General features: G+C 38.4%; 2 protein-coding genes across 9 annotated transcripts; one reads left to right on the top strand and one right to left on the bottom strand.

Moving 5' to 3' along the window:
* Positions 1-256: 256 nt before the first annotated feature.
* On the top strand, positions 257-4,762 carry Cpsf100 (cleavage and polyadenylation specificity factor subunit 2). Of its 4 annotated transcripts, none has more exons than XM_022831431.2 (4): positions 257-339; positions 1,257-3,138; positions 3,403-3,633; positions 4,483-4,762. In XM_022831431.2, exons 2-4 carry the CDS (start codon positions 1,300-1,302, stop codon positions 4,642-4,644), a joined length of 2,232 nt encoding a protein of 743 aa, XP_022687166.1. In that variant the 5' UTR covers positions 257-339; positions 1,257-1,299; the 3' UTR covers positions 4,645-4,762. The 4 variants fall into 4 exon arrangements, with proteins under 4 accessions (XP_022687166.1, XP_022687158.1, XP_022687175.1 ...); XM_022831423.2 differs by having other exon boundaries at positions 267-363; XM_022831440.2 differs by having other exon boundaries at positions 284-640.
* A 981-nt stretch (positions 4,763-5,743) lies between these two features.
* Positions 5,744-20,339, bottom strand: Plap (phospholipase A2 activator protein). 5 transcript variants are annotated; one of them, XM_022831379.2, is made up of 14 exons: positions 20,062-20,339; positions 19,400-19,696; positions 17,552-17,790; positions 16,630-16,749; positions 16,241-16,419; positions 15,609-15,823; positions 14,973-15,202; positions 14,027-14,269; positions 13,773-13,906; positions 12,415-12,637; positions 11,658-11,814; positions 11,253-11,325; positions 10,925-11,025; positions 5,744-7,470 (listed from the first exon to the last, which is right to left on the bottom strand). In XM_022831379.2, exons 2-14 carry the CDS (start codon positions 19,555-19,557, stop codon positions 7,206-7,208), a joined length of 2,337 nt encoding a protein of 778 aa, XP_022687114.1. In that variant the 5' UTR covers positions 19,558-19,696; positions 20,062-20,339; the 3' UTR covers positions 5,744-7,205. The 5 variants fall into 5 exon arrangements, with proteins under 5 accessions (XP_022687114.1, XP_022687137.1, XP_022687123.1 ...); XM_022831402.2 differs by having other exon boundaries at positions 12,415-12,544; XM_022831388.2 differs by having other exon boundaries at positions 19,400-19,655.
* Positions 20,340-21,536: the final 1,197 nt, after the last annotated feature.

The raw sequence follows: 21,536 nt of genomic DNA, 5'->3' as shown, positions 1-21,536 counted from the left end.
ACAAAAACAAAGGACTGCATGAAAATTAAAAAACGTTTTTATATAAACGTCTGATAAACCACGGAATCCTGCAATGCATCAAGTAACAGGAAGCAACTAAAATGAGAATTATACGCACCGAGTAAAAAAAGAACTACGACCATTGCTTTCCCACAGCTCTTCTGTTACTTTCGATGGGAGCTGGGCACTACTTGCGCGCCATTTTTTTTATATCTTATTGCAGATGTTGGATGAAGGCGTTTTGTTGATATTTGTGTTGCCGATGTAAAAAAGAAGTGTTATTTCTGCAACGGTTGTTCGGATGATCATTTTTGAGAAAACAAGATTCGAATTGGCATAGTAGGTATTTTATCCCGGACAAAGGTAGGTGGAGTGCAATGAAAGGATCAGGTTTCGGGCTGCAGTAGCGGCAGATGGAACATTCCACTTCCGAAGACGTTTAACAGTATTAGAACGATGTGGTAATTGCTTTGTGTGTGGTGTGAAGTTCATAATATGCACGCGGGTTTATCTTAGTTCCTAAATTATTCGACCGGTACAGATCGAGGATACGCGTCAGTAATTTAAACATTTCCCTGAAGAGGAACTAGAGTAGAAAATATACCCTATCACTTCTAATAGAGACTCATAGATGACTCAGGTAAGCAGTACATAGAAAAATCGAACTTGTGCCGGTAGCTTTAGCTTAACAAGTCTGGTTAACTAACCTGGCTAATTCTATTAAAGAAAGAGTGAAACTGTGGTAGTATTTACAACAAACATTTATTGCGCAATTCTGAAGCAATACTTCAAATTTATGTATTAAATTTTGTCATGTTCTAATTATGAAAACGTCAATATTTAGATTTTTAGTATATTTAATGAGCAGAAACGTTCCGATATGACGATTAGTTTGATTAGCTTTGTCGTATTTTGACTGCCATGGAAAAAGGAAAATTTGGGCAAGCATGGATAAATAGTAGCTCAATATTTCTGACAACGCACAGCATTTAGTTAAATGATGTTCATTTTTAATGACGCGTGTCACGGGTGACTTTTTGACAGTGCAAAAGATTGTCATGACGCTTTAATGGGACAAAATGGTTGTGTACTTATTGCAGGCTTATATAAAAGGCATGCCGAAAAAGCCTGATAAGCATTACAAATTTGTTATTTTTAATACAACAGTTTTTTCCTAATTCGCAACAAAGGGTCGAGCACAACGTTATATTCATAAGAAAGAATAAGAGTTTTACTACTTTGCTTACTTTCTCCAGGTTTCAACAACAACAGCGACAACGTCAATTTCTGGTGCCGAAGATGAACTCAATTGTGAAAATACACGCTATATCGGGCGTGTACGATGAGTCTCCACACTGTTACCTCTTACAAATCGATGAATTCAAGATTCTTCTCGATCTTGGTTGGGACGAATTTTTTAATCCGAAACCAATCAAGGATATGCGGCGATTGGTTAGTCAAGCGGACGCGATTTTGTTATCATATCCTGACCCGCTGCATTTGGGTGCGTTGCCGCACTTGCGCCACGAAATAAAATGTCCGATTTATGCTACTGTACCAGTTCATAAAATGGGCCAGTTGTTTATGTATGACCTGCATCAGTCCCGCCACAATATGGAACACTTTGAACAGTTTTCCCTTGACGATGTCGACGAAGCATTTGACATGATCACGCAGCTAAAGTACAGTCAAAGTGTACAATTTCAGGGAAAAGGTCACGGTATCAGCATTACGCCACTACCTGCTGGCCACATGCTCGGGGGAACGGTATGGCGAATCACCAAGGATGGAGAAGAGAACATCGTGTATGCCGTCGACTATAATCATAAAAGAGAACGTCACCTTAATCGCTGCGCACTAGAAACGATTCAAAAGCCGTCACTCCTAATTACAGATGCCTTCAATGCAAACTATAATCAGCCTCGTAGGCGAACCCGGGATGAACAGCTTCTGACGACAATCATGACAACCGTCCGTTCTGGTGGAAACGTGCTCATAGGTGTTGATACTGCGGGTCGAGTCTTAGAGTTAGCACACATGCTTGAACAGTTATGGAGAAATCAAGATTCAGGACTCATGGCCTATTCGTTGGTGATGGCAAGCAATGTTGCGAAAAGCGTTATAGACTTTGCCAAATCACAGGTGGAATGGATGAGTGACAAAGTGATGCGATCTTTCGAAAGTGCACGCAACAATCCTTTTCAGTTCAAGTACCTCATACCATGTTACAGCCACGGCCAAATCCAGTCAGTCCCCGAACCAAAGGTTGTTCTCGCTTCCATGCCCGATTTGGAGTCTGGGTATGCCCGAGACCTTTTTATGCTGTGGGCAAGTAGTGAAAGGAACTCTGTTATTCTCACATCGCGAAGCTCGCCAGGGACATTAGCACGCACTCTTATAGATCAAAAACCGAAAGTTGTGCATCTCACGCTCAAGCAAAGAGTTCCACTGGAAGGAGAGGAGCTTGAAGAGCATCTTCGAGTGGAGCGGGTTAAAAAGGAGAAAGAGCTCAAAACTGAAGACTCTTCTGACGAAAGTGACGTCGATGGAGCAATCGAGGATGTGGAAGAAATGGAGCCCGATTCAAAGCGGCCACGCTTAACCTCAGAAAGTGGCTTTGCCGAAAAGCAGTCATTCTTTCAGAAGCCAACAAAGAAGGGTCACCTAATGTTTCCCGTCCGTGAGGATAAACTTAAATGGGACGAATACGGGGAGATTATTAATCCTGAGATGTTCTCAAATATGGGTTTGAATGCTCCCGGTGACATTTTAGAGCCGACAATACCAGATGAACAGCGTAACGGCCAACCTCCAGTAGGAAAAGAAGAAGTAAAATCAGAGCCGCCGCCTGAACCATCAGAACTTCCCACCAAATGTATTGCTAAAGAAATTGTCATTCAGGTTCGTTGCAATGTGCAGTATATAGACTTTGAGGGACGTAGTGATGGCGAATCCATTCGATCCTTAGTGCAAATGATGAAGCCCAAACGACTGGTCATTGTTCGTGGAGGAGACGAAAGCAATACAAAAGCGTTCTACGATTATTGTGTGTCAACCGGCTGCGTCCAGGGTCACGGGGTTTTTGCTCCGAGGGCTCACGAAGTCGTTGATGCCACTACTGAGTCTCATATATATCAGGTTTGCTAGGTTTCTTTTGATTTTTATATCGTGACTATTATATATCATTCGCTACTCTAGATTGGTCGCATGTTTTTACGTGCGAATCTATTGCTACAATGACAACTCAATACAGTTGTAATATATTGTGATAATATCAGTTAGTTTTACTTAAGAGCATTCTGCATTATACAGCCAGAAACGTGTAGCAACAAATCGTAGAATAACCGAAGCTCTAATAGCCAAATCATACTAATGTTAGGACGATCTCGTATGTTTATTCAGGTTAAGCTAAAAGAGTCCTTGCTAGCGATGTTGAAGTTCTGTAAAGTTAAAAATGATGAGCTGGCTTGGGTAGACGCCGAGGTGGCCGAACCTGAAGAAGACTCGGACTTGAGGCGTGGCGATGAGGCCACCGAAGAGCTACTGGCGTTGCAACCTGTTCAAGACCAGAAGCTTCGTCCACGGCACAATCCGTTATTCATTAGCGACTTCAAGCTATCAGACTTCAGACAGGTTTGTATTCAGTTTTTCCGTAATCATAATAATACGTGCATGTTTTTAAGACTGGACGCTGCGACATCACGCACGTGTAGTAATCCAAGTCTTGTTGGATTTTGGTGATGGAGCTAGCAGAGTTCACTTACGTAGGTGAGCTTAAAAAATATGTTAAAATAGGTATGCCTTCATTGAATACGAGCATTTTATTAACGGGAAAACCATAAAAGGAGTCAGTTTGATTTTCTCTTTCCTATTACGATTCTTACGACTCAAAAGATCTGTACTTAGTAGGTGAATTGGATAATGTTAATAGCATTTTCTTATGCGTGGCTATTAAAAATTATTCGGTAGCAGGAAATATTTCGTTATGAAATATGAAAAAGTTCCGAGCTTTTTTAAAAAAATTAAATGCTTACGTTTAATATAATTAAACGTTTTTTAACCGAACTGATAAAACTCGGCAAGATGAGACGATTTGTATATAGTATACTCGTCCATAAAGTTGATATTTCCGAATATGTGGATGGTCGAGTTTCGGTTCGGTTTCGGGCCAAAAGTTTGAATGAGCATAAATGACAGTGGCGCCTTAAAGATTCGGAAAACGAAACAATAAACAGGCGCATATCGTTCGCAGTGGTCAAGTCGCATAATACAAAACAAATAAAAACAGACCTTTTATCTTTAGGTACGTGCTAACTTAATGGCTTGTTTTACCGTAAAACTCGCTTGATTTTTATCGAGATGAGAGAAACGTTGGAGCAACTTTCTGTAATATAACGATTTCCAGTTGAAACATTTATTTGTTGTTGTTATTTATAAATATATTCGATATGTTACATATTCTAAACTTTCTTGTCTTGGCAGGTACTACTGAAAAACGGAATTTCAGCTGAATTCTCGGAAGGTGTACTTTACTGTAACAATCGTAGTGTAACTGTCGAGCGGGGTTTAATTGTTAAAGGTTCACTAACTGAAGACTACTTCCGTATCCGCGACCTTCTTTATGAACAATACGCTATACTTTAGGAAGCACTGTTCCGTGTAATAATTATGTAATAATAGTGTATATACCGTAAATAAAGAAACACAAGTTGAGCATCCTCCGAAAAGGGAAGGATAAAAAATCAACTCTTATTTTGTATAATTGCTGAAGTAGTCAATATTTTTGCAGCAGGCGTATCCTCTAAACAACCTCGATATATGATTAATGTTTCGAGAAATTCACATCAGGCAGCAAGATATAATATTCATGTAGGCCTACTATATCCATGAAGTGAATGTATAATTCACAAAAATAGTGCAGTATCTATTTGTCGCTGTTGAGACTCGAACCAGCGATCCCTGGACTTTCCTAGAGCCAGTAACCGAGAGACAGATTTAAGTGAATAGTCACAAAGCGAATTACAATTTTGCCAATATCAGTGAATACGTTTCTTACATAGCTCAAATTTAATATACAAAAAAAACGTTGCGTCAAATGTGGTTTTTCTGTTTAATTAATTATGTAGATGACAGTTAGGCTAATTTTTTTTTAACAGGAAATGCCTTCTATGACGTAGAATATCCCAGTAAAAATTTACTAATAAAATAAAAAATTAAAATAAATACTCTAAAATTTAATTAAACCTGACGAACTTCAATTTTATACGCTGGCTTTATCAGATACATCGGATTTAACCTACATGCGTAGTTTGTCATTAATAGAGACGATTACCATTTCAAAACATTTTAAAAAAGCAGTCGGTTCTCAAATATAGAACCGTAGCATGCATGTTGTTGCCATTGTTTAATAGGTAAATGCTGCGAGAACTATAAGATCGACTGTTCTTTCGCATGTCGTTGCCGTTGTTTAATAGGTAAATGCTGCGAGAACTATAAGATCGACGTAGCTTTCCTTCAAATAGTGAAATAAGCTATCTTTGCTATGTGTAAGAACAAAGTCTTTGTATTCAAGCTTGCTGCGTCATATATAAGCACATCTGACTTCATTGAGCGAAGCTAGCAATTTCTTGCACGTGTCCTACGAATTCACATCGCAATGGCTATATATGAGTTCTATCCTCTAGATAGACCGATTGATAAAACGCTTAGGGGACTTAGAAGCGAAAATAAATGGACGATGGAATTATCTGCGGTTAATTTATTTTTTCTTCATCATCTTCGGCTTGCAACTGCGTATACGATCACTCGGATATTTGGTGAAGAGGCAGGGGGTTCTATTGAATCAAAATACATACTTGCATTTAGAGATACTGTAACCATTACAGCCACGTCTCTCAAATTTTTCTTTAGTTTAACGATTGCTGAAAGCGTACGTACAAAAATTATCGTGCATTATTTGTCACTATCCACCCACTCATTGCAATCCAAAAATGAGTGACTCGCAGAAGTTAGCGGTAGTAGAAGTACGCTCATCGTTTTCGTAAGACGTAATTTCTCCACATAACACGGTCGAGGTAGCTATCTTTGAACTAAGGTTTTTTGACAACTCGTCCTGCTAATGACTTGACTTGTGCATTATCGATTACAACATATTCTTCTTATAAGTTCTCACTGCTTAGGATAAAGGACGTGTGGTGCATAAGGAAAGGCCACAAGAAGTATATATTACTTATATAAGTATAAGTAATTGTGTCTTGTTATTCAGCATCAACGAGAAATGTACGATTGATAGAGTAATATCTGTCTGTATCTACAAAAACTAACTAACCTTTCTATAAACGCTAAACGGCACCGGGTGTACAGAAAGACTAAACAAACGCCACGGTTTAATTGAAACTGACTAATAATAACATTCTTTTTCTCGGTTAATCCAATTTCTAGTAGCAGTTCTGTCATCACGTGCTATAAAAACTGCAAGCTCTGCCGTGTTCCTATCTTAAAAAAGCTTCGGTTCCTGTCCGAAAAATACAACACGACCTTAGATTATCTCGCAATAGCTTGTCTCGATTTTCCGACTTTGTGATTCCGTTATCGCTCATTTTCTAGCTAACCACGATATATATATCTTGCTTTATTTAAATGTTGTCACTAAATGGCATCTGTCTTTCCCGTTCCCACAATTAGAGTAGTAACAACCGTGATCATAAATAGTGACCTCACCAAAAGAATGATCATTATCATCGATATTATTATTATTAACATTATCATCGATATTATTATTATTAATACTTCTATTGGTTGTACTAGGTGGAGTTATACTGTTACCGTTGTATTCAGCTCCTCCTTCGTATACTAATAGGTTTATATTCTCGTTCATTTCTCACTTCTCTTTCAGTTCAAGCTGCATTCTATTTTACCTCAAAACCAACGAATTTGCTTCTCTATCACCATTAAATTATGCATTTCGGCTGAAACAAATCTGAGCCTAACTGATATTTTCCTAGATCCTCGATTTCATGTTGAGTATCTACCTGGGGGGTGAAGTACGACCACAGCGGTCGTTAGAACTAAAACTTTAGCAATATAGCCATTTAGCTCTACGCATTGATTCCGGCTGACCAGGGATTGCTTTGCAACAGGCATCAATCAAATTGGCGAAAGTACTATCATTAATCACCGTAGCATATACCCATCGTTCCTCAACTTCATGGAGTCGCGTTATCGAAAACGTAATTAATGCATTGTTGGGCGCATTGTACAAGTTTGACAGATTCCTGACCGCGCGTACATAGATCACTTAATGTGTCAGCCAAATTGAGTCGGGAGGCGAGACTACAAAGGTCGCGGTTGCCGTGGAGTAGAGTGCCTAGGGCCAGCAGCAACCTGAACTGGGCTTCTGGATCCGAAAGGCGGGAAATCACTTCAGCCATACTGCGAACTAGCCACTGCGAACGGAACGTGTTCGTCTCTCTGTGAAGACAGAACAGAAAAGACTTCAAGGTCATAGGTCTAACGAAAATTAGAATGATAATATTGAGTGACATGACTTAGTAATTACGATATACGCATTCTACCTTTTCGTCTAGGTGGTCCTGAGGTTAATCTGGACTTAATGGATACCTAATATATAGCAGTAATAACAAATAAATTATAACCAATGTTTTTCCACTATTAGTCCTAATGCTACGGCAGCGCTGTGGTAACATAAGTTGTCAATGGTAAACAGGCGGAAATGGTGATGTTGGCGGCAGCATCAGTGGCAATAGCACGTCAAAATCCGTTAGAAGACATATCCAGACAGAACCAATTCCTCACTCTCTCTCTCTCTGCCTATATATATATATATATTATTATTATTATATATATAGGCAGCCTATTATATATAAAATATATAAAATGGAAATGGTACCAAAATAAGATTCGAGTTGCGACACTGAATCTTAAGTAAGCGGCCGGTTAGCTGTAGCATGGTTGCTAGGAAGCTAATAATACCTTAAAGTAAGATCACATTGAAATCATTGGGTAATCGTTATTTCTACAGATATGTTTTCCGCATAAGTCGTAAACCATTTTCGTAACGTTATATACCTATCGTCCAGTAATATATCGTGATTAGTACATAGAATTAACGTTAGCCGAACCACGTATTCCTCTAATTCCGCGGTATTCACGTTTTGATTAATTTAGCTGTTTTTTAAAATGAGGTATGTTCAAAAGATGTCTTTAGGCTGCCTTGAGATACGCATTTAGGTTACGCACTCCAGCCAGTTTGATGTTTCCATGCGTTACTATCATCGCTTTCGCGCAACAGTTTTGTAGTGCTCAAGTCATATTAGCGTAGGTGATAGTCTACACCAATCAAGTCGAACATTTGCAAATGTAAAACATAGCCATCCATTCCTCAGAGTAGATTTAACCCCTTATTTTCGTCGTTATACGTGCGTAGCTGATACCTAAGATTTTCTGCCAGCAGATCATAGCCTTCTCAATCTAACTTTTTTTCTTTCTAACTCCTTTGTGTTAATCTCTTTATGCAACGACAAACCTACAAAGTTAACATCAAACCAAATGAGCTGTTTCCTACAGTATTTACCTGTAAATCGATATTCTAACTTAGTTAGCTCGTACCGGAAATAAAAAAATCGGCACACATGAAAAAATAACGTTATGGTTCTACTCATCGTTGAAAGCGGTGAAAAGCTTCTCGAACGACTGCAGCACCCACAACCTAAAGTAGTCAGCACTCTTTGTACTTTGTATTTGTTGAGTAGCTTCTGGAGATGAAATACCCAAAGACGAAGCTCTAGACTCGGGTATAGTAAAGTCCGGTAGACGACGGTATTAAGTCTTAGTTGTGTTTAATAGACTTTCTTTCCGTAATGTTTTTTGTAGGCCGAAATGCCAGGCAACAAGCAAGCATGTGGCACGAAGCCACGGTCAATATTATATTACTGTACTTGAGAGTGAACCAGGGTATGTACACATGTACACTAAGCACCACGAAAAGCAAAAAAAACAGGAGCAATACGAGACTTCTTATGTAAGGATAATGGTCTGCTTGCAAGCAAAAAACAAACTGTTAGTAAAGTAATCATGTGTAGTAAGTTATATCACGGCTTAAAGAGGAAGACGGCAATTCAGTTTGCATGCATGTATATCTGCGCTGTAAGCCAAAAAGTACCAGAAAATTGGACAAGCAACAACTCCGGTGTAGACAAATAGTTCCTAAAAAGGAACCCAGAACTAAGCATTAATGTGCTGGAGGCCTCACTAAGAGGAGTACCGGCAAATTTTTTGGAGCATCGGACTTAGGAGCATCCAAAGAAAGAATTTTACTTTCGAGCTTCAAATATCTATAACTGTGACGAGTCTGAATGCGCGACAGTACAAACCTGCTTAAAAGTCGTGGCCAGAGAAGATTGTTGTTAATTGCGGCGAGCAATATCTGCCGAAAAGTATTCAAGTTGTTTGCTACCAACAGTGCAATTCCACCGTTGCCAAAATGCAATGCTACCGTTCCTCATGTTTTCTCCTATATTAATAATGCCTCCTTGCTCTGTTGCTCGAATGGATCAAATAGTACTACCCATCTTAGTGATTTCAGGGACTCCGAAATCATGTAATTTTTACAGCACTTCGTGAAATATTCGATTCCGTTAGACAACTCAGTTTTTACACAATTTAAAAGAGCATGCAATACGGCACCGACCAGTATTGCTAACCTACATCAGAAAGTAACATTCACTCGCTCCAACGTACTTTTTTTTTTGTAGAAGCTGCAGCGTGCACTTACTGCTCTGCAGCCAGAGGCGGCGCGGATACTGGTATATGCAGCAACGAAGGTTCACAAGGAGCATCAACGTCAACAGGAACGGGATAAGATATGCTGAATGTGATTCAGTTATAGCTCATGCTTGCTTGGACCAACAGCCCAACACATTTGCAAATCTGCCCAAATTATGGCAGAGTAGTTGTTGAAAAATAGAGATAACTGCACGTTTTACATTTTAGTCATTAATGAGTTATGCATTTGGAATGTCATTGTGACTTGACTCTAGTAGTCTTGACTGTAGTTACTCGATAGATAGATTAAGAATTAACCCCGTCAGGCTTGGCAGGATATGCTTAGATGAGCAGGAGAAGAGAGAGAGAGAATGCGAGAGGCTGGCCGAATGAATCCTCCGTCGCCGTCTATGCTTTGCGTCTCTACGGACGAGAAGTCATTCGGCGATAGAACGATTATCGTGTACGTTATACGAACTACAGTATTTCTCTTATTGATACATTGCGTAGTTTAAATAGTGAGCTCAATAAGCATTTAATTTAGCACAATTTTTTGATCACCATCCATAATCACCAGCGACAGTAAATACATACAGTAGGGAGGTGATAAAATCTATTGCTTTCGTGATATTTCGTAAATTTCACCTATAAACGTATGCTATCAATCAATGGCTAAAGAAAAATGTGGCGACAGATGTTTCTCTAGGCTGCGATTTGTGATTGAAATATATACTAGATAATAGTCTGTCTCAATTCACCCCATGTGGTGTCTCAATTCAAACGAACATTGGAATAAGCTGAAACACCTTTTTATTTTTGTATAATTTAGCACAAGTACTAATATGTATACATTCAAGCCTGTGTATGGTTGCAATGCCATTAGGTTAATCAACGTGTTTCGTTCATTTAGAATTTTTTTACTTTTTACAGTCAGTGCGGCTACTATGACTTCCCCTATATCTTTCCGTTCAAAAACAAAATTTAGTCGCTTCCTAATTTGTTGTATAACAGTTGCTTCGAAATCTATGCAACGAGTTATAAAAAAAAAAGAATGTTTATAGAAGGACGATCTGGTAAGACGTTCCTTGTAAGTATAAGTTAGATAGTTAATTTTCGCTGTTGCAAATTGGTAGACACCTACTGTTCAGCTTCGCTGTTACAGAGAAGGACGAAGTTAAGGTAGAGTGAGCCCAATGCAATTTGGGTGTTTTTGTTTCCGTTGAACCCAAACTCGGATGAAACCTAACATAGATAACAATCAAATATTTCAATTGTAGTGGCATTAGTGCACATTTACGATTGGTCAATATGCATGGAAAAACATGAAATCAGTGAAATCGAACACGAGGAAACAAATTATAGTAAATTATTGAAAACAAACTTCGAATGACTCAATCTACTCAAGTATATTAGTGGAGGCATTTTATCAACTAGTAACCGGAATTAAAGGATCGCAGACAAAGGAATACCTTTAAAATTTTTTCCCATTCGCGATTGGCTAATCGCTGACCCGCTTCCCGAAGAAACATGTTGACAAAGAACCTAAAATACAGACATTATAATAGTTTTAGCTTCATACCGAAAACATCCCACTTTAATGGAAAGAAATTTCAGATGCGAACCATCAAAATCAGCGATTCAATTCGAGTTTTAAAATATACATCAAACATTTTATGCACGAAAGTAGTAATAGACAATCATAGAGTCTTACGTTGTATTTTAGTTGACTGAAGGCAGCGAATGCTAGGAAATCAATCAAACTTTTTTAACCTAACAAGACATTACGAACAATAGATGATCTATAATGCAGGCTATTAAACCAAAGTATCACTTTGTCCTTCGGGTTAAAAAGTACCGTTCCAGGAATAGCCTACCTGAGTGCAAGCATCCGATTTGCGGGAGCAGGTGAAGCAATAAGGGATGCAATTCGAGCCACCAGTTGCGAACTTCCCGCACCACCACACATCAAAGAATTAACCGCTTCACTACGAATTGCACACCGTAACACATCCAGAGCAGGAAAGATGAACTCTACGATTAGCACAGCAAAGCAGAATGTAGCGATGTAATAAAAAATCAATGACGAAAATCGCTAATTAGATAATTTAGAAAAACACCTACAAATAAGCGTATTTCCGAAATTTACTTCACTGAGCAGCTTAATCTTCAATACCCTGCAAATACCTAGAACGCGTTATTGTTATGCCAAGGACATCAGGTATTCACGAGGCATAACTGCATAGCAAGGACAAGCAAGTGGGTTACTATTAGTAATTAATATGTCCTTAATTGTATATTGAACAAAGACAACACATGTTCCATTAAAATATATTTAACCAGTATTAAAGCGTAAGAGAAAAACAGCTTCTCTATTCATTTACTCCCAATAGGATTGAAAAATAGTATGATATGCATGTAATCCACTTGTGGGTGATCGTGATTGAAAGCCAAGTTTGGAAGAGCTTTCTAGTCATTATTTAATCGGATGTGACTTCTCGGAGTACCCGATACTGCTTAAGAGACCGATTTAGCACACAACTGGCTGCTATTATCAGAGTTTTAGAATAAGGCTGAAAAGTAGCTTGTGATTTTTGCTATTGTTGCATCTTTGTACAAATGAATACTACAGACCACTGGGCCATTGAAGAAGGGTTTCAAGAGTGCGGATGTGACTTTCCTCCAAAGTATCCACTCGGCATTCAACCAAATCTTTGAGGGCATCTAAGTCTCCATCATTACGAACAATATTTTCTGGTGGAACCTGTAAGTTAAATTCCTTCAATTTATTTAGCATGCCAGATGTATTGGCGATGTCGAAAGCGATCCATTTACCGGTGTAGGGAAGGTGTTTCACCTGTAAACAACGAGTCATTATTGTGTGATAGCATTTTGTGCGTATCATTAGCCTTTCCGTACTTGCCTCAATACGAACGTCATGGTTGCCCAAATGATGAAAAATAGTGCGTTGTTATCAGAATTTCAGCAAATTTTAGTTATTATTCGACCTCTTCTCGTATAGCAAAGCTTCATTGAGATTATAATCTTTTACAATTACCCTAAATCGACAGTGCATCATTTCCCAAATGCAAATTCGGCTGAAAAACAAGCCAACATAAGCTCGAAAAATGTACGAAGGACAAAAAACGAAGCGCTAGTGAATGTCGTTCAAAAATTAAGACGATCGATAAGTTTCACGTCGGCAGCGAAGAAATTCTAAATGGGCACGACCACCATTACACATTAAAAATCCGACAGATGCTCTTCGAAGGGTCCAGCAAAAAAACTTGATCGGCTTCGTTTGCTGTTTGATTCTCTAAGGGGTTACACAGCAGCCGGTTCTCGGTTCTTTGAGGAAGAATATTTTTCTCATCATTGCAAAAATCAACTTTAAGCACCATCGTTGACTTAGAGTGACTTAGAGACTGCCTGCTGGCTAATGTTTATATTCTAAGAGAGTTTTCCAGTGCATGAGACGTCACGCCACCGTACTTCTCCGACAAATTACAACACCTCACAAAAAGTTTATCTACGTGTTATAAAGAAAAATCATGCATTTCCAAGTGAGATGATTTTCCTGTTAGTGCAGGACTTAGTGTTTGAAAATATAAACACGTTTTGGAATTAGCACATATGGCCGTCATACAACAAGAAGACGTTAAATTATTATGTAGGGTGTAATTAAGAAAGTGTCTAACAAGTTTTTGCATGACAATGTCGAGTGGCTCACTTATACTAGCAAGACAACTTCAAAGGAAACATTTGAAATGAACGTATAAACAGTTTAGGCCCCGAATGAAAGAAGGCAAACAAAAAATAATCGAGGTAAAGAGGTTATATTGAATAAGCATTCGGAAATTACCTTTTAAGCAGATCTAAGAAATCGCTAAATATTTGTTTTTGTTTGGTTAGGATCAGAGAAAAAGCCTAATATAGGCTGGAATACAGCCTTAAGTGAGCTTAGATAAAATATGTATAAATGGGTCACTCACCTCTCCTGGACTTGTATTGCCATTTTGAGCGACATCTATAGAAATACCGCGACTGGAACCCGGTACATAACGATTCCCTCCCGTGAATGGATCGCAAAAATCTTGAGATGGCGCCTCTGCTCCAAGGGTGACACCTGAAATTAGGGAGCAACGACGGTACTTATCACGTAACACTATACACATACACAACTACAGCCTAGCTTGTACACATTTTAGTACATTTATGGCTTTTTCAAATAGCGTAAGCAACGAACCTTTGGTGTTAGTGATGATAAAATTAGCGACGTTACTTAAATAGTCTTGCGGCAGCTGATGCTGGTGAATAAACCTTTGTGCTACATGCCAAGGATCCTCATTAACATTATATGGCAATTTGATCGGCTTAGAGTTGTCGTCGGTGTCAACATTGAAGACGAAATCATATTCTTTGCCTTCGTACATGACTTTGCTTCCTGAGCCTGGACTTCCAGTGCCGTCCGGAGTTCCAACGACGTCACCTACAAAAATGAACCAAGATGAAAAGATGTGTGCCTTTAGCGAAGCCATGCAAGCATGTTTTGATGTCATAAGGAGGGAAAAATTCGCAAAGGAAACACTCGCGTTGAATTTCACCCAAATACTGATATTTCTAACTGTACATAATCATTAGTAGTTGTGTAAATTCCTTGCTCTACACTCAGATAAAAACCTCTATTTTAAAACAAAAAAAAGGAGGGAAAAAGTATATTTATGAAAATCAAATCTTGGCTAATACAATTATGCTATTTTAATTGAAGTGTTATCTCCTTTTAGATACATTTTTTTATTGTTTTCCGGTTTGATTTTCAGCTAAACGTCGCAATCTAAGTATATACTCACAAAGCAAAAAGAAAAAATAGATCGTACATAAAATTGTGTTGGAGACCGTCAAACTTTTTTTAGAATTGCCAAATTCCTAAAAAAAAAAAAATCCACAAAAACATCTGTTTAAAAAATTATTCTGAATAATTTCTATCTATGGCGTTTATTGCGCGAGTTCTAGATGAAACGATGGGTCGGTATGAGTTAGTGCATGATTGCATATTCCCCTGAGTCTAAAAAAATATTTTTCTACGTTAGACTCTTCCCTTTTTCATACAATTTGCTATTGTCAAAGTTGTAACAAGTATTCATGTTATGCTATTGCTCTTCAATGCATCTGTACCTTGACTTCTTTCTTACCTATTTTATTCCAGCTTTGCTGGTCCATCGACCACATGTAAGCAGACACCTGAGCACCATCCCTAATAAGAATCGTCTGTCCCTCGCGTTTGCCGCGTTCCTTAAGCATTTCTGTACCAGGAAGGTCCTCGGTTTTAATGTCTCCAAGCTGTTGCGGTGCTGGAGTACACTTTGCAACCTCTTCTTCAAAGGCACGAATTTCTGATGGACTAGCCTTAAGCGCCTCGTACCTGTAAGTTTCCGTTTACAAAAACCTGTTTTTAGACTTATGATAACGCTTTAAGACTTTTGTCTTGCATCAAGAATTAACTACAAAAGAACATAGTTGCGGCTATTTCACGTTGTAACGCTTGCACGCGCCACCAAGACCGTTTAAACTTAAATCAGATGCTCAACTTAATGGTAATATTGGTTTTAAATTTTACGCGAATTATACCATATTTGAAAGTCTCAACGCAGTAAAGTTGAATCGGATTAAAAAAGAATATATAATTTTAATTTTAAAATGGTCGTTTGTGAGTAATTCAAGTTATTTGTTAGAAATTTTGAGATGGTTTTAGTTCTCTCACGCTTCAATAACGCTTAGTACTGCTCACAAGACAGAACTCTTGCTTTTCGATGTTCTACTGTTGGTACCTTGTGAAAACTCTAGCCACATTGTCGCTACATCCTGCAACGATATCTCCATTTTGCAAAAGCGTAACGCTCCATACGGTTGGACATGGCATGCGAAGTGTTTGTTGACAATCACCCCGAACAGTCCATACGCGAACAGTACCATCTTCTCCACATGATATGAAAAAGTCACTGTCTTCTAGGGCAACAATTGAGTAAATAAAGCTTGTGTGGCCCTGCAAGCAATTAAAAAACAATCTTCCATATAAGAAACATTCCGCGGTAATTACTTTTGACGATCGTAGGTTCGCTAGTTAATTTGTTAAACACCATCTGCTGAAATTACTGTACAGGGAGCGTGTTTGATACGACTTTCGCGTTTTGCTACTTTCGAATCTACATTTCTTCATATTCTTGAGATTTATTCACCTGTTTGCACCTATAACAAGCACTTTTTGGATCCATCTGACAGATTTGTCCACATTGATCAAATATTTATAACTATTCAAGTATCGTTCACCCAACGTTTGTGCGGTGAAATACGCAATACATATGAATGTAACAAGTGTTTATATATACTAATAAAGGGTACTGTAAATCTCGAACAAAATATCACGAGGCTATTATGGTACAAAATACGAATACGACCGAACCTTGTAGACATGCAGACAGTCACCCGCCGTCTCCCAGTGGCGAATAGTTCCATCATTTGAACATGAAAGAAATTCTTTGGTGGACAGAACTGCCAATCCACGAACGCAATCTTCATGACCTGTAAATGTTTTCTCGCAAGCACCAGCCCTCCACAGACGAATCGCTCTATCTGCCGAACCTGAAAACGCAAACCCGGCAACTTAAAAACATATTATACCACGAATTTGTCAACCTAAAAGGGTCAACCTGGTGGAGGGATGTTGGTTGACTAAATCGACAATAAATAAAAAGGCCACATTCTTCGAAAGAGAATTCCATATAAACCCTGCAATTGGCCCTAAGAGGCTCAAAAGCCCAAAAACACCGCATGGTAGATGTAGAACCTTACCCGTAAGAATTAGCCCCTGTTGCGGCATGAGTGCTACAGCCCACACAGCTCCTTGATGACCTTCTAAAGTCAACATGCACTTCTGACCCGACCATACCCTAGCCGTTTTGTCCCAGGAACCTATAAAAACAATTGCACAAAATAATGCAGCATAATAACGCATAAAATCTTTACTAACACTGCCTTTAAGCACGTAATCATTTATAACGTAGTTGTACCAATATATCACATAAAACGGTGTGATGTAATTTGAGAAAAGTCTCATGAAAGTTTCAGAATGTTCCTTCACAGCTTACATGCAAATAATTGCGATAAACAGCGAATTTAACCAATCTCACACATTTGTAACCGCGGTACTTTATTGCATTTTCTCAATTTCCATACTGCTATGTTATAATGGCACAACGGTATGATATGTCTAAAATTCAACTGCTACAACAATGACTGCTGTAGCCATTCAAATATTCTTTAGAAATTGTATAATAGAATACAGGAATAGTATAGAACACATACGTTCTATTGAATTTCTATTGCAATAATTTGTATATCTTTTGCTAATTCGACAAAATGCGAAATGAATACTTTGCAATGGCTTAGAGACTTATGCCTGACGAGGTATGTGGTACCTGATATACTTCATTAGTAATGAAGCTAATGCGCGAAACCGGTGGATAAACGAATATTATTGACTTTTAAGATACAAACGATTGGAGTTACCATCGTACTATTGATACAAAAGACACAGGTACATAAGCTTTAAGAAACAATTTACGACCGCCTCAATCCGGAACCAAAGCATATGGCGCACGCGTACTATAACGCGTATTGTTGCTATGCTGCAATTGCAGACACAGGATCTGATTATTTGCCTGTTGTTAGTTATCGCTTATTCACTAGAAACCGTCGCTTTGCGATTACTTACCAGATACGAGAGTGCCGAATTGACCAGTAGCTAACGAGCATACGGCACCTGAGTGGCCCAGCAGTTTATGCAACGGTGCATTTCCGTCAAGATTAAAGCAGTAAATGTTACAGTCATGCGATCCGACGAAAACGAGACCTTGTGGAAATTGATCTGAAGGTGGCATACAACATACTGCTGAGACGAAGCCAGTCGGGCCCTGAAGGCATTGTGATTCCGAATACACCGACGAAGGATCCCTAGATAATTATAAAGAAAACAAAAATATTGACCTATCGCTGCATGAGACGCTGTATCCAGAACAAACGTGTCAGATAAGGATTAAAGTAAAATATGTACTATCGTATAGTGCTATATATCATATAGTACTATCGACCTATAGTGATAGAATCTGTCGTAAGGTCTTTGTAAAAGCTTATATAGAAGGGCCATATTGATTTTTAACTTACAATATATATTATGAATTTGTTACTAAAAAACATACAAATTAATGTTATTATTAATTTATTTAATTCATTAAATTAATTAGTAATTTCACTACCTAAATCGCTTTGAATTATCTGTTAGTTTATTAATGTAAAATTTAGACAATTAACAAAACCACAGTAAAACCGGTTTCCATAAGGCCCCGCCTTGATATTACTGTTCAGTGTCGATTTTTCGCTTTTCCTTCATATAAACTACAACGGTTCAGCTTGGTCTGATGTTATTCAGAGCCTCCATAAAAGTAACTGAAATAAATATATTTTTCTTCGCTTTTAGTTGGTGATTACTTACTCGAAATGAAGTGGTATTTGTGAGTAGGACCAGCTAACGAATACTATAATTTGCAAGACACAATTACCATCCCCCTACTGGTTACAAAAAAAAAGATACTTCATTATACCGCCTCCGAAGGACCAATATTAAATTCTATGTATTAATACCCAGCGACGATGCTTGCTTCAACAAACGAGACATCTGTCTCGGAGAAATGGACTGGTTAAACAATTCGGTAATGCAAGAAAAATATCGACAAGGATGAATGCTAAGCTTATTGAACCTAACAACCATTAAATAATAAGGACCATTAAATGGCTACAACATCCAATTTTGTTCATTTGCTTTGAAATAAGTATTCTCTGTTTAATAACTAGCCACGCGTTTACCGAAACAGCCTAAAGTGCATTAAAAACGTTGCTTGGATTGCTATCTAAGTAGGCATAACCAATATAACAGCCCTAGTCTTAAATACCTACTACCATCCTTTTTGTACGCCCTGCATGACAAAAACTTACCTTAAAACCCCTTAAACGCAATCTCCCTTTACAAAAAAAAACTGGTAAAAACAGCTAGAAATCCGCGTAGTCATCACTGACACGTGAAACCAAGAGCGGCTACTTTAAAGCTGCGATTCGCCTACTTCAGTTGTTTTGTTCATTCAGTTCACAGCCGAAATTGCCTCGATGTGAATCAACAGTTGTCAGTTGCCATTAATGAATACCGTCTGCTGCGCTCAGCGGGCTCTCTAGTGATTAAAAGACTACGATGGTTGCTAACTCGGATTAGACTCCCCAGCGTCTAATAGAAACAGACAGAATGAACATGAACCTGTATCGAGATTCGAAGCCTCAAAACACAAAGACATTTTTACGAACTCTACAAAATGCAAAAATAAATTTACTAGTAAAATTTGTCCTACGATCATATTGTCTTTCAGTTGTCGTATACCGTGTCAATAATTAGTGTCACTTTCGAATATAATGAAATAGCTGTCACCTAATGCTACGTTAGCGAAAACGTTAAAAAGTTCCTAAATGTAAAAAGAGATACATAGGATGCAGTTGAGAGCATCCATTGAAAACGTACTCGCTCTGCGTCCAGATCCGTGTTGTGCGGTCCCTCGACCCACTGACGATCGCGCCTTCAGGAAAGCAGGAGGTGGCCACTACACGAACATCCTGTGAATGGCCCACCAGGGTGGCGCGAAGCATGTAACTCGCCGCGATGCCGTCTTCTGTTGCCATCGCCAACTACCCGCCGAAATATAGTACGCTTATCACACGCTCTTTGTATGCTCAATTTGCCCTTTTATGTTTTTTTGTTTCCAACCGTGCGTCTTTCCCTTTAAAAAGGAATCCACCAGTACCACTCTTCAATTACAAACTAGAACAGTAAGACAAGTAACAGATAGGGAGCGGTTACGAGCGGAAGAGGAATGTATAGCGCACGAGCGCCACCATCGCTCTACTAATCTTTTTGTTTAAATTTCTATATCATTATATATCGGTATGATGAATTTCTCAACCCAAGCTTCCAAATGCAGCCTCTTATTGTTTCTTTTGGTTTCACTATTCTCTGTATCCTTGGTTGATGAGATGTCACTGTCTCTAGTTTTTTTTGTCCGAGCCTTCACTTATTCAACTGTGATTACAGATCAACCAATAGATCATCCAGTAAATATTCAGAACCAGAGTCCCAAGTGGATAAAAAAAACTTTAAGAACCAAACACATGCTCAAGTACACTTACCCTTACACGGAATATGAAAAACACGCCTGCTATATTAGAAACACTTGTAGTATAATAATATGGATACGATTTCACTAATGTTGACGGCTGTTTAAATTTTCCGAAACCTTTGACGTTCCAGTTTTTTTATTCGATTGGGTATGAAAGAACCCGAACTGGAAAACTTTAGTTGGGACACTGTGACGGCGCTATCCCAACATGAGATCAATGGGACGGTCATACAGCGTTAGTTAAAGAATCAATAACAAAAGCTCGTGTCAGCTCGAATCAGCGCCATTGCATTCAGAGTGAGAGAGAGTCGCGCAAATGCAGGTCATTTTGAACCCGGATATAGCAGACGATTTCCGAGTAGCCCGGGAGTTTACAAGACGAAATGGAACTCATTAGCTTGAATCAATTAAACCTGCTTTACTAAAAGTTCACGGTATAATATATGTGCTCGATACGGTCGCTAGATTATCGGTTAAACAACTTTTTCAGCACAGTTCCTTTTCCTTCTGGGAAGAAGCAATGAAGTATTCTAATGTGATACCGCAGTCTTTAAAATGCTCGTTCAGATGAACTTGCAACTATGTGCTGATTTTTTGCTCACAACTTTTTAATTTCAGGCCCATTCTTCTATCAAATAAAGTATTTTCGTTTTTTTAAGAAAACATCTAAAATTATTGCAGGGATTGATTCAAATAAAATCAAACAAATAGTTATGGTAAATTCGAAGGAAGCCAAAACGAACGGTGACAATATTACCGAAGTTTTAAGAGTAAACAGAGAGGTTACTGCAGTTTCCTCGATGCCGATATTCTAACACTATTTATAAGAAAGAAAGTTATTTCTACTGCGTTGTATAGCTGATCCATTATAATATCAGATTTGTGGCAGACATTGTGTTTGAGCCACCAAGAATAATGAAGCATTGAAATTTGGAACTTATATGAGTAAATTTATTCGAATATATATGTATATAGATTAAAAAAGCCTTGCAATTGCGAGGTTAACCTGTATTCTAAATCCTTCAAACTATTTACTCATAAGTAAATATTGTGAGTAAAAAAATGTCCTTGTTGCGTATAATTGCGTTCAGGGCTAAATGGGTGGCACACGAAAACATAGCCTGCAGCTTTTGCTATTTTTCACCAGTTTTCTGTCTCTGTGAGTTGTCTGTTGGTTTGTGTGAGTCTGTATTACCACGTGCAAAGGTTTGCATCAATTGCATCGTTCCAATGCTCGATTTTTGGGGCAGAAGGAGCTTTATCACAACTGGTTTTAGACAAATTGGGTTTTTGAACCACATGGATACACTAGATCAAAGCGCGTAAATTATAGAACAGTCATTGTTATTATCATTCTCTTTAGTCTCGACGTTCACTATGCTCAGGGAATGATCTCAATAATATCTGCTAAAGTCTTTCAAAATTGTATCCAGTTTTTTAATCAAATCTTTGTCGTGGTCGAGAATTCTCATAACCTACAACATA

This window comes from Varroa jacobsoni, unplaced genomic scaffold, assembly GCF_002532875.2.
Source record: "Varroa jacobsoni isolate VJ856 unplaced genomic scaffold, vjacob_1.0 scaffold_33, whole genome shotgun sequence".
Classification (NCBI taxonomy): Eukaryota; Metazoa; Arthropoda; class Arachnida; order Mesostigmata; family Varroidae; genus Varroa; species Varroa jacobsoni.
The sequence above is the reverse complement of the archived record's forward strand: the minus strand, read 5'-3'. Positions and strand labels throughout refer to the sequence as shown.